At 39.8% G+C, this 12170-nt stretch overlaps 1 protein-coding gene across 1 annotated transcript; it reads left to right on the top strand.

Annotated features, from left to right (window-relative positions):
- Positions 1–387: 387 nt before the first annotated feature.
- LOC306900558 (uncharacterized protein) lies at positions 388–11820 on the top strand. The gene is made up of 3 exons (XM_079467658.1): positions 388–2128; positions 2263–2365; positions 11199–11820. The coding sequence occupies exons 1-3, from the start codon at positions 1655–1657 to the stop codon at positions 11357–11359; spliced, it is 738 nt and encodes a 245-aa protein (XP_079323784.1). The 5' UTR covers positions 388–1654; the 3' UTR covers positions 11360–11820.
- The last annotated feature ends 350 nt before the right edge of the window (positions 11821–12170 follow it).

Below are 12170 nucleotides of genomic sequence, written 5' to 3' on the forward strand. Positions count from 1 at the left end.
TTATGGTATGACTTGATCTCAGTGCAGCCTTTGACATGGTAGATCACACCATACTCCTACATTGGCTGGTCCATAAATGGTTCGGGTCATACCATAAAGGGAGAAGTTACTATTTGAACATTTAATCCGATGACATGTGGTGTTCCACTGGAATCAATTCTCCCTCCGCTCCTGTTCAATTTGTATATGCTCCCACTTGGCCAAATAATGAAAAATTACCAAATTGCTTAGCACAGCTATGCTGAAGACACCCAGATCTAACTAGACACAAAGTAAAGTATAAAATCTTGGTGTCTTTTTGCAGCCTGACCAGTTTCAGTAGTCATGTGTAGGGGTATCAACAATAATTGTTTATACGAGACTTTTATTTAGATTTTTGCCGTGGGCACCGCCATGTTGTGTGCACGGGGAAAGGTGAAGAACGGGCGTACGAAAAACGTGCTCGCTGAAGACGTCTGTGATGTTCGGGTAGTTTTCGGTTAAAAACCTCAGTTTAGACCCGCGATATACATCGGTACCGTCTGATGTTAACTTTGAGAGTTATTTGACGTGATTGAGTGAATTTTGTGTCTTTGTGAGCGAGACCGGGAAAAGTGCTTATAAGTTTGATGTTGCTAAGGCTGCTGGAGTTGATTACTCCAGTGTTTCATTTTGTTTTGTCCAGTTTTTGTTTTATTGGTTTAAACGAACTTAAAACACTAGGGACGCGCTATAATGTCTGTTAAAATGTTAGAGTGTGAGTCTCCAATGATGCGTTCGTCGTTGTGATACGTTCGTCGGAGTAGTGCGGTCTGCGCCAGCTCGGATTGTGGCCTTGTAGGATCGAGGTGACGTCGTCAGGTTCTCGAGGGCAATCGCTGGGGGAGGAAAATTGAGCTAAGACGATACCCTGCCATCTGTGGGACATCATTCAGCGCCTCATCCTGGAATTAAAGTGGTGATGTACACTATTTACATTTTGTGCTACACTTCGGTAAGCAGCATTACACTTTCCTCTCGTGAACTGGAATGAGTAAATCACAATTCATTGGACAGTGGGCAAACTTGTGACAAAAGGATTCAAATACGCTTCGACTCACGCGTGGTGGTGAACTGTCTTTGAGATCCCACGTTTAAAAGAGGAGTATTACTTTTTGTTCCTTATTCTCAATGTTGATGTGAATTGATGTTTGAATTCATTGAACTGATTATTTTTGAACTGTGTTCAAAGAGGTTTATTTCTTTAAGTGCAATTCATCAGTACATTTGAAAGGACATTGACTGTGTGAAATTATATCAGACACAGATCGATATTTCCGTTGTTTATTGTATTGTTTACATTTTGTCATTTTTGTACTGCAAATACTTTTCCTTATCTGTAAGACAGAAAAGCCAAATACTTAAATCTCATTTATCTTAAATTCAATAATTTGTTAGATAAGGTTTGAGCGGGAGCTCTTTCAAATCTAATAATTCTTGTTACATCTTGAAGAATTGTGTCTTAAATTGTTATTAAGCGAGAGTGAAACCTATCCTTAAGTATAGCATAAACAAATATCGTTGTTAAACGTAATGATAAATTATTTGTATCGGATCATTCTGTGTCAGCCCTTAGGCTATTAGCATTACCAGCCTGCATACTACTTAACTCGCTGTTCTCATTATTACATCACTAATGGCTAATGCTAATGCTTCAGACGTGTTTGTACCTTTGAGTGCAGATGAGGAAACGCTTGCGCTTCAGTCGGAATTGGAGGCTGTGGAGAAGCAGATCCAGGATTTACTTGAGAAGCAAACACGGCTGCGAGAACGTATAACGGCGCTGGAAACACCCCGTGCTGAAGCTCGCAAATCCGCTGTAAGTTTTCATCGCGATTATAATACTTCTTCCACTTCTACTCCGCGTGTTTCTCTGCACAGAGCCCAGGCTACGAGAACACGACCAGCCCAAATGAACTTCACCCCCGCACCGGCACACCAACGGCGAAAGGCGCTAGCCAGGACCGGTGAGATGACTCAGCTGCCGCCACCGGTCTTCGAGATCCACACCAGGAACCGCTTTGCCGGCCTCTGTGAGACCGAATGCAACGCTGTGATCATCGGAGACTCCATCGTCCGGAACATACGCGCTACATCTACTAAAGTTAAGGTGCGCACTCACTGTTTTCCCGGCGTTCGTGTTCTTGATGTGTCTGCGCAGGTACCTGCAATCCTGAAGGACAACGCTAATGTCGAAGCTGTCGTGCTTGTAAATAATTTTGATCTGTTCTGGGAGCGACCTAGGCTCTTCCGCCCCGACGGCCTGCACCCCAGCAGCATCGGAGCGGCTCTCCTGTCCGACAACATCTCGAAGGCGCTACTCACCGGTTGACTATGTCTCCCTCAGGTAAGTCAAACCTTTAACCATAGTATGTGCGCCTCAACTGCTATAAATGTTACTGCTTCCAAATATATAGAGACTATATGTGTCCCCCGAATAATACTACAAAGTAAAAATTTTGGCAAAAGTCAGAGAAAAAATCTGATCATGATTAAACCTGAAGACAATGTAATAAACAACCAAAACCAATTTATTAAGTTCGGCCTACTTAATATTAGATCACTAAATTCAAATGCAGTAATTGTAAATGAAATGATCACGGACAACAGTTTTGATATACTCTGTCTTACCGAGACCTGGCTTAAACCAAATGAATATTTCGGCCTAAATGAGTGTACCCCACCAAGTTATACCAAGTACAATATTTAGAAACTTTCTTACTGTTACTCAGAGAACAGAGCATAAATTTAAATCATTTGAAGTGCTTGCGTTGAACATAATTATTCCTTACAAAAGTAAAAAACTTTTGCTTTCTTTTACATTGGCTACGGTGTATAGACCCCCTGGTCCCTATACTGATTTTCTGAAAGAGTTTGCGGACTTCCTATCGGACCTATTGGTTAACGTTGATAAAATACTAATTGTCGGAGATTTTAATATCCACGTAGATAGCGCTAACGATGCATTAGCACTGGCGTTTACAGAACTACTACAATCTTTTGGGGTAATACAACACATTAAAGGACCCACTCATCGATTTAATCATACACTAGACCTGATTATATCTCACGGAGCCGATCTAACCAATACAGATATTATGCCTCAAAGCGACGATGTCACCGATCACTATCTTATAACATGTACATTGCTCAAAGCAGGAATCAGCCCTTTAACTCGTGATCGACAGGGTAGAACAATCACCTCCGCTACTAAAGATAGTTTCCAGATCTGACTCCTTTAATAACCATACCAATAAATAAAGAATCGCTCGATGTCATGACCAGGAAATTGGGTACTATTTTCTCTAATACATTAGAAGCTGTTGCACCTACAAAGTCAAAAAAGATTAATGAGAAAAATATTGCACCATGGTACAATAACACCACTCGCGCCCTTAAAAGAGAAACTCGCAAACTAGAGCGCAAATGGATAAAATCGCAATTAGAAGTCTTTAAAATGGCGTGGAAAGAGAGTGCAAATTGTTATAAAAAGGCACTAAAAGCAGCAAAGGCTGAGCACCTTCGTAACCTCATAGAAACCAACAAAAACAATTCAAGGTTTCTATTTAGCACAGTCGCTAAATTTACAAATAAACAGACACCACCTGCCCTGGATATCCCGTCGCACCTCGGTAGCAATGAATTCATGAAATTTTTTACAGAGAAAATCGAAAACATTCATGACAAAATTGTAAAAACTCAACCTCCAAATCTGTCCTATGAATTAGCACCAACCATCACTCCAAAACAAAGGCTCCAGCGTTTGTCACCTATAAAACAGGAAGATTTAATTCAACTTATCACAATTTCTAAACCTACAACTTGCTTACTAGACCCCATACCAACTAAATTATTAAAAAAGCTACTACCTGTTGCAATTGACTCGTCAATTAATCTAGGCCATGTCCCAGGTCCCTTTCAGATGGCCGTCATTAAGCCTCTAATCAAGAAACCAAACTTAGATCCAAATGAACTAGGAAACTATAGACCGATTTCAAATCTCCCATACCTGTCTAAAATACTAGAAAAAGTAGTGTGCACTCAGTTGTGCTCTTTCTTAAAAAATAACAACATGCACGAAAAATTTCAGTCAGGGTTTAGACCGCATCATAGCACTGAAACTGCGCTCGTTAAAATTACAAACGACCTGCTTATAGCATCAGATAAAGGTAACATCTCACTCCTGGTCCTGCTTGACCTTAGTGCTGCGTTCGATACCGTAGACCATAACATACTTCTAGATCGCTTAAACAATTATAACGGTATTGAGGGACAGGCACTACAGTGGTTTAGATCTTACTTGTCAGACAGACATCAATTGGTTCATTTAAATGGGGAATCATCCAATCTAACGCAAGTAAATTATGGATTACCTCAGGGATCGGTTCTGGGACCCGTGCTGTTCTCCATATACATGCTGCCCCTCGGAAACATTATTAAAAAACATGGAATTAGCTTCCATTGCTATGCAGATGATACTCAGCTATATATCTCATCAAGACCAGATGATTCCTCCCAGCTATCCAAATTGGCAGAGTGCATTAAAGATATACAACATTGGATGACCTGTAATTTCCTTCTTTTAAATTCTAATAAAACAGAAATATTACTTATCGGACCAAAGACACGCAAACCAAATATTTCTGATTATAAACTGCAAGTTGAAGGATGTACTCTTACTCCAACAAATACAGTAAAAGATCTAGACGTTATATTAGACAGCAACCTGTCATTTCGAAATCACATCTCAAATGTCACAAAAACAGCCCTTTTCCACCTAAGAAATGTTGCCATGTTACGAAATATTCTGTGTGTTGCTGACGCGGAGAAGCTTATTTATGCATTTATGACCTCAAGACTTGACTACTGTAATGCACTACTTAGTGTTTGTCCTTCATCATCAATAAACAAACTACAGTTAGTTCAGAACGCAGCTGCCAGAGTTCTAACCAGGTTCAGAAAATACCATCACATAACCCCAATGTTATCAACCCTTCACTGGCTACACATTAAGTATCGTATTGAAGCAATGTCTTTCGGTGGCTATTCTGTTTTGATTATAAGGTCATGTGATTGAGGAATGTGTTTCCTTTTTGGACAGTCAATCTACCTTGTTATTCCTGTGCGTTCTTCCACGGGTGAAAGAACTAGCTGGAGCTAACATTTGAATTTGTCTTGGGTGCTTTTGTAACTTTTGCCCTGAGTGCTAGAGTGTTTGGATTACACGTGCGAAAAATGGGAGGATACACACGCTTTGTTTTGTTTGTTTGATGAAATCTGTAATTGATGGGTGTTTTGTCTTATTCTTTCTTTTGTACATTGTAAACATTTGAGGACTTGGGTTGGTGAATATATTATAAACATAAAGCTTGGGTCTGATTCTTCATAAATATAACTGGATAAACCAAAGCAAACTAGTTGTATCTATATCTAAGGTAATATCAAGCCTTCCCATCCCTACTCTGATATGTAGCTTAGTCCCAAAAAGGGGTCTAACCCTAAACAGTTAGACAGGTCTTCCCAAAAAGACCATCAGACAGCTGCAGCTCATAAAGAACGCTGCTGCCAGGGTTCTGACCAGAACCAAAACATCTGAGCATATAACTCCAATCCTCAGGTCTCTACACTGGCCCCCAGTTACATGAATAATCAATTTTAAAGTATTATTAATTGTCTACAAATCACCCAATAGACCTCAACACTTTTCATATATGCTTATTGAATATAAACTTAAACAGACTTCTCAGTTCATCGGGATCAAGTCAGTTACCCGTAGCTGGAATCTGCTTCCAGAAGACATCAGATGTTCACCAACAGTAGCCATTTTTAAATCCATTAAATCCATGTTCATCTACAACCTGAGCACTGTGCTGGTTTACATCAACTGCACTTTTATTTTTACATTTATGCATTTGGCAGAAACTTTTATCCAAAGCGACTTACATTACATTATACTATTGATTGTATTGGAGTATGAGCAATCCCCTGGTGTCTAACCCATGACCTTGGCATCAATTTTATTTATTTATTTATTGTATTTTAAATTCTAAAGTTTTATTTGTAATTCTAAATAATCTGTTTATATGCATTATGCATTGTGTATTTTATGTTTCCTTTGTCAATAATTTAATGCAAAGCATTTATCTTGTTTATGAAATGTGTTATATAAAACGTGGCTTGCCTTGCCTACACACTTATCCTGCTGCAGGCGACCCGAGTTCAACTGATGGTTGCACAAGAACAGCCAATCAGATTACAGTTTGGCAGGTGAAGACAGTGTGATTCAGTTGTGTGCGTTCAGTGACAGCTTGTGTAATCTAACACTGCTTTCAGTCTCCTACTATTCATCCAAAAGCCACCGGAGTATGTCTCCTAAAATGTATTCCATTAAATAACTTCAACCATTCAATATCTCTTTCTTAGTAAAACAAGTTTGTGAAAAAGTCTTGTTGTGAAACTAAAAATAAACTCTGACCTGAGCGGATTCTGTAAATTCAGGATTTAAGAATGAACTTGAAGGAAAGATTTCCACGTGCGAACGAGCTGAAAGTTTTGCCTCTGAGGAGAAGCAAAACTTCAGCGCTTGAAGGCGCACATTCACTTTCAAAGCTTTCAAACAAAGAGCATTTTACATGAATAGGTGAGAAAATTAGCAGCCCACAGAACACCATTAATTTCAACAAAACCAGCCGAAAACAAGCGAGGCAGAACACGGTCTGAACGTCCGTCTGAATCCTTCAAAGACAGGCGAAACACACGGATTAACAAAAACAAACTACAATTTCCTATTAATTATCTTCAGAAAAAGAAAGAGAACACATTTCTAGTTTTCTCGGTGGTAAAATTGCGTTCGGGGATTATAAAATTCCAGCCGTCTATTCAGAAGCACAGCCGCTCATTATGTTTCCAAAACAAACAGTGAAAGAAAAATCTCAATCAAGCCTTGAGCCGCTGTGGCATGAAATGACATCAGGAAAATGTCTCGGCATTGACGGACGCCGTCGGCATGACAACCTGTAATCTTGTACATCATCTGGGAAATGTGATGCTGAAATGACACGATATTATCATGCCACGGAAACATATCAGACTGCATTTACATGTCTTCTTTCTGAAGGTCTAATCGATCGAGATGAAGAGTTTTCTGCCTGATGTGTGAACTGGAGAAGGTTTCATTCTCTTGAGTTTGTGGGACGGCAGAAAGTGTGTCATCTGCATGTGTTTTGTGTTTACGTTAAATCTCTGAAATGTGTTCTCATTATCAGCGAAACCCTGTATGTGTCATCTCAAGATAGATTATCACATCTGTGAAATGAGTAGTATGACGGAAACAGCAGAAATACAGTGGCATGGATTGGATGGACATTGCTCGATCTAAAGAAGTTGTGCGAGCCACTGGTAAAAGTGTAAGAGAACACTACAGAAATACTCACACTGAGCTCATTATCCCTACGCATGATGATGTCGGCCGGGTGACCTTTGACCCCAGTGATGCTGCTTCTGTCCGTCACCTCGTGAAACTCATTTCCTAAAGAACGCTTGCGCTCCGTCGGGCATGAAGATCCGTTCATTAATTAGCATATGTTTACTAGATGATAGTCATCAGGCCTGGAGTCAGATTGTGTTTAATGAGAAAACACAATAATCGAGGTGTAGTAACGTTCTGCCTAATGTTTGCCAATTTAATCTCAGCAAAACATCCGGGGCCAAACGCAAATATGCTAAACGCATAACAGTTTAAAAGAACCCTGTCCTACTACTTATCAATTTCAAAGCAGCACGTAGATGTACCAATATAACTAGCCTAACCCTATCACATAACACGTAACTCTGTCTTTTGTTCTGCTGTCTGTACACTTGTCTTAAAAATAAAGAACGAGAGAGAAACATATTCATTGATCTATCTACAGAAACAGACAGACAAAGAGAAGACACTGGAAGAATCTCTTTTTTTTTTTACAAAGCACTTTTTAACATTCACATTAATGAGTCCAGCCCCGGACTCACTCTCCAGGACAAGAACATCAAGCTCTTGCTGTATGCAGATGATCACCCGCCCCACAGGGACTACAGAAAGACCTGGATCTGCTCGAGAATTACTGTCAGAACCTCAAAAAGACCAACAAAGCCCAGATGTCAGGAACACAAATATGCAAATCACTTATCTTGGCCTGATCATCACCACTTCATGACGTTTCAGCATGGCAGTAAATGCGCTCAGTTAAAGCTTGACGAGCTATGTATGCCATTAAGAAAAGAATCCAAAATATTGATTTACCTGTTCAAATATGGTGTAAAATCTTTGACAGTATAATACAGCCCATAGCACTGTATGGAAGTGAGGTCTGGGGTCCACTCAGTGATCAGAGCTTACATTTACATTTAGTCATTTGGCAGACACTTTTATCCAAAGCGACTTACAGATTTACATTAATGAGTCGCTTTGGACAAATTCTTTTGAAGTCATGGTACTTAATGCATCAATATCTAATACTAAGGACAAAACATCTTGAAAATGTATTCTGGCTATTGTATATAGGCCTCCAGGGCACCACACAGATTTTATTAAAGAATTTGGTGGGTTCTTATCAGAACTAGTACTGGCTGCAGACAGAGTCCTTGTTGTTGGTGACTTTAACATTCATGTAGATAATGATACAGATGCTTTAGGAATGGCTTTTAAAGACACTCTTAACTCCATGGGCGTTAGTCAACATGTGTCGGGACCTACTCACCTTCGTAATCATACTTTAGATTTAATATTGTCTTACGGTATAAACGTGGTCGATGTTAAAATCCTTCAGCAGAGCGAAGACATCTCAGATCATTATCTGGTATCATGCTTGCTTCACTACCCAATGGTGGCAAATCAAACTCCAAGTTACAAATATTGTAGAACAATAACTTCAACTACAAAAGATGCGTTTCTTGATAATTTGCCTGAATTGTCTCAAATCTCTAGCATTAGTAATAACGTTGACGATCTTGACTTTACCATTGAAAATATTAATGCCACCTTCTCGGAAACGCTAGACATAGTTGCTCCTCTGCGCTTAAAGAAGATTAAAAATGACAGACCGACACCGTGGAATAATGAACTCACTCAGGCTCTTAAGAAAGTGGCACGAAAAATGGAGCGCAACTTTAAGAAAACTAAATTGGAGGTATTTCGTACTGCCTGGAAGGATAGTATTAAAAAATACAGGAAAGCCCTAAAAACGTCTAGATCTGCCTACCTTTCATCACTTATAGAAGAAAACCAGCATAACCCTAGGTTTTTATTTGATACAGTGGCTAAATTAACCAAAAATAAATCGTCAGCGACTTCTGATTTTGTATACCAGCATAGCAGTGATGATTTTATGAACTATTTCACAAATAAAATCCAAGATATTAGAGAAAAAATTATAACTATGCAACCAGAAGTGAATCCCGCTGAACAAACGACTAACTACAGCGCCTCTAAGGAGAAATTACGTTTATTTTCTACTATAGATCACGATGAGCTCTCTAAAATCATTAGATCATCTAAATCAACTTCATGCATGTTAGACCCTATACCTACAAATCTACTGAAAGAGATGCTCCCAGAAATTATAGATCCTCTACTTAGCATTATTAACTCATCTCTGACATTAGGACATATGCCTAAAGCATATAAGGTGGCTGTTATAAGGCCCCTTGTCAAAAAACCCCATCTGGACCCTGGAGAACTAGTTAACTACAGACCTATTTCGAATCTACCTTTCTTATCTAGAGTTCTGGAAAAAGTAGTCTCATTTCAAATATGCTCCTTCCTCCAAAGGAATGAGATTAATGAAGATTTCCAGTCTGGATTTAGAGCACATCACAGTACAGAGACTGCTCTGATTAGAGTTACAAATGATCTGCTAATGGCGTCCGACCGAGGTTGTATCTCCTTATTGGTGCTGCTAGATCTTAGTGCTGCATTCGACACCATTGACCACAGCATGCTCCTACATAGACTCGAAAATGATGTCGGTATTAAGGAAATAGCTTTGGAATGGCTTAGATCTTATTTATGCGACCGTTTTCAATATGTAGCAATAAATAATGAGGTATCACGCAAATCGCACGTCCAGTACGGTGTACCACAGGGCTCAATCTTAGGGCCTATGCTCTTCGCATTATACATGCTACCTCTAGGAGATATAATAAAGCGACACGGAGTAAGCTTTCACTGTTATGCTGATGATACGCAACTTTATATTTCCTCGAAGCCTCATGAAACACAGCAATTCCATCGAATAGTGGAATGCATAGTCGATATAAAAAAATGGATGAGTAGCAATTTTTTAATTACTGAACTCGGACAAAACTGAAGTGTTACTTATCGGACCGAAAACCGCCCTACGTAACAACCAAGAATACTGCTTAACTATTGTTGGATGTTCCATAAAACCCTCATCTTTAGCTAAGAATCTTGGCTTCATATTCGATAGTACTCTGTCATTTGAGAACCAGGTTGCCAACACCTGTAAAATTGCGTTTTTCCATCTTAAAAATATATCTAAATTACGTCATATGCTGTCACCATCAGATGCAGAGAAGCTTGTACGTGCCTTTATGACATCAAGACTAGATTACTGTAATGCACTATTAGGTGGTTGCCCTGCAGGCCTATTACAAAAACTCCAACTGGTCCAAAATGCGGCAGCTCGAGTTCTTACGCGTACAAAAAAGTATGAGCATATTAGCCCGGTTCTGTCAACCTTGCACTGGTTACCTATAAAGCATCGCATAAACTTTAAAATCTTGCTTATTACCTATAAAGCCTTGCATGGTTTAGCTCCTCAGTACTTGAGAGAACTTCTAACGTATTATAGTCCATCACGTCCACTACGCTCTCAGGTGTCAGGTCAGTTGGTAATACCTAGAATTTCAGGCGGGAGATCCTTTTCCTATCTAGCGCCTAAACTTTGGAACAGTCTTCTCTGCACTGTCCGGGAGGCAGACACACTCTGTCAGTTTAAATCTAGACTAAAGACGCATCTTTTTAATCTTGCATACACTAGACTATCATAATATATATATTTCAAAGATCTAGGCTGCACTAGTTAGATCAACCGGACACTTCCAATAACAACTGATGCATTTGTTGCATCAAAGAGTGCAGAACCGTACTCTACTCTCAGCCAGTCTTGTCTCATTGTTCCAAGGTTACCAGAGCGGGCAGGACGCAGTCCAAGGTTACCGGAGCGGGCAGGATGCAGTCCAAGGTTACCGGAGTGGGCAGGATGCAGTCCAAGGTTACCGTAGCGGGCAGGATGCAGTCCAAGGTTACCGGAGCGGGCAGGGCGCAATCCATTCCCAGACCTGACAAATGCTGGACGAAGGACGTGGCGACTCTACAAAACTTCAGTCGCTATTAGATTATCAATGATAATTTTAAATCTAACTTTGTTTTTTATTTTGCCTTGTTGTGCAAGCACTGTCGAGCTTGTGCAGAGGCAGCAGTTTTTGCCAGAGGGGAACTGGAATCCCCTGGTTAGGCCTGGTCTCCCTCTGAGGTTTTTTTTCTCCTCCAATGGAGTTTTGGGTTCCTCGCCACCGTTTGCATATTGTTTTGCACTGTTTGCCTGGCCGGGGGGGCTGCTAGAATTTGATAGTCTTATTTAATTAACTCTGCATATAGGAATTTATTGTGTGTCTGATATTTGACCTGTGTTTTGACTTCCATTACCTTTTATGTTTTACTTATAGTCAATGTTTTCTTGTACAGCTGCTTTGTAACAATGAAAATTGTAAAAAGCGCTATATAAATAAAGCTGACTTGACTTGACAGATGAGGAAACATTGGAAGCAATTATAACAACATATGTATTTTGTTGCCTAAGTGCATCAAGCTACACTAGATGGGAGAAACATCCCACAGAAACCCTACATACAGGCCAATTCCCATTAGCCATTAATATACAAAAAGATCCCTTAAATTTTAGCCCCACAGATTCCCTTCATTTGTAAAGATTTACAAACACAAGAACTAAACCCAGAAAAGAGTCCACTGAGCCAACTCATTACAAGACTAACTAACACTGACCAGTCTCAGAACATCACCGCCTCAAACATCAACTAAAACTATATATCTGGAACATTGGGAACAGGAAACAAAAACACAGAGCCAATTAATA

The sequence above is a fragment of the Barbatula barbatula genome (genome assembly GCF_947034865.1).
Source record: "Barbatula barbatula genome assembly, chromosome: 1".
NCBI classification, from domain to species: domain Eukaryota; kingdom Metazoa; phylum Chordata; class Actinopteri; order Cypriniformes; family Nemacheilidae; genus Barbatula; species Barbatula barbatula.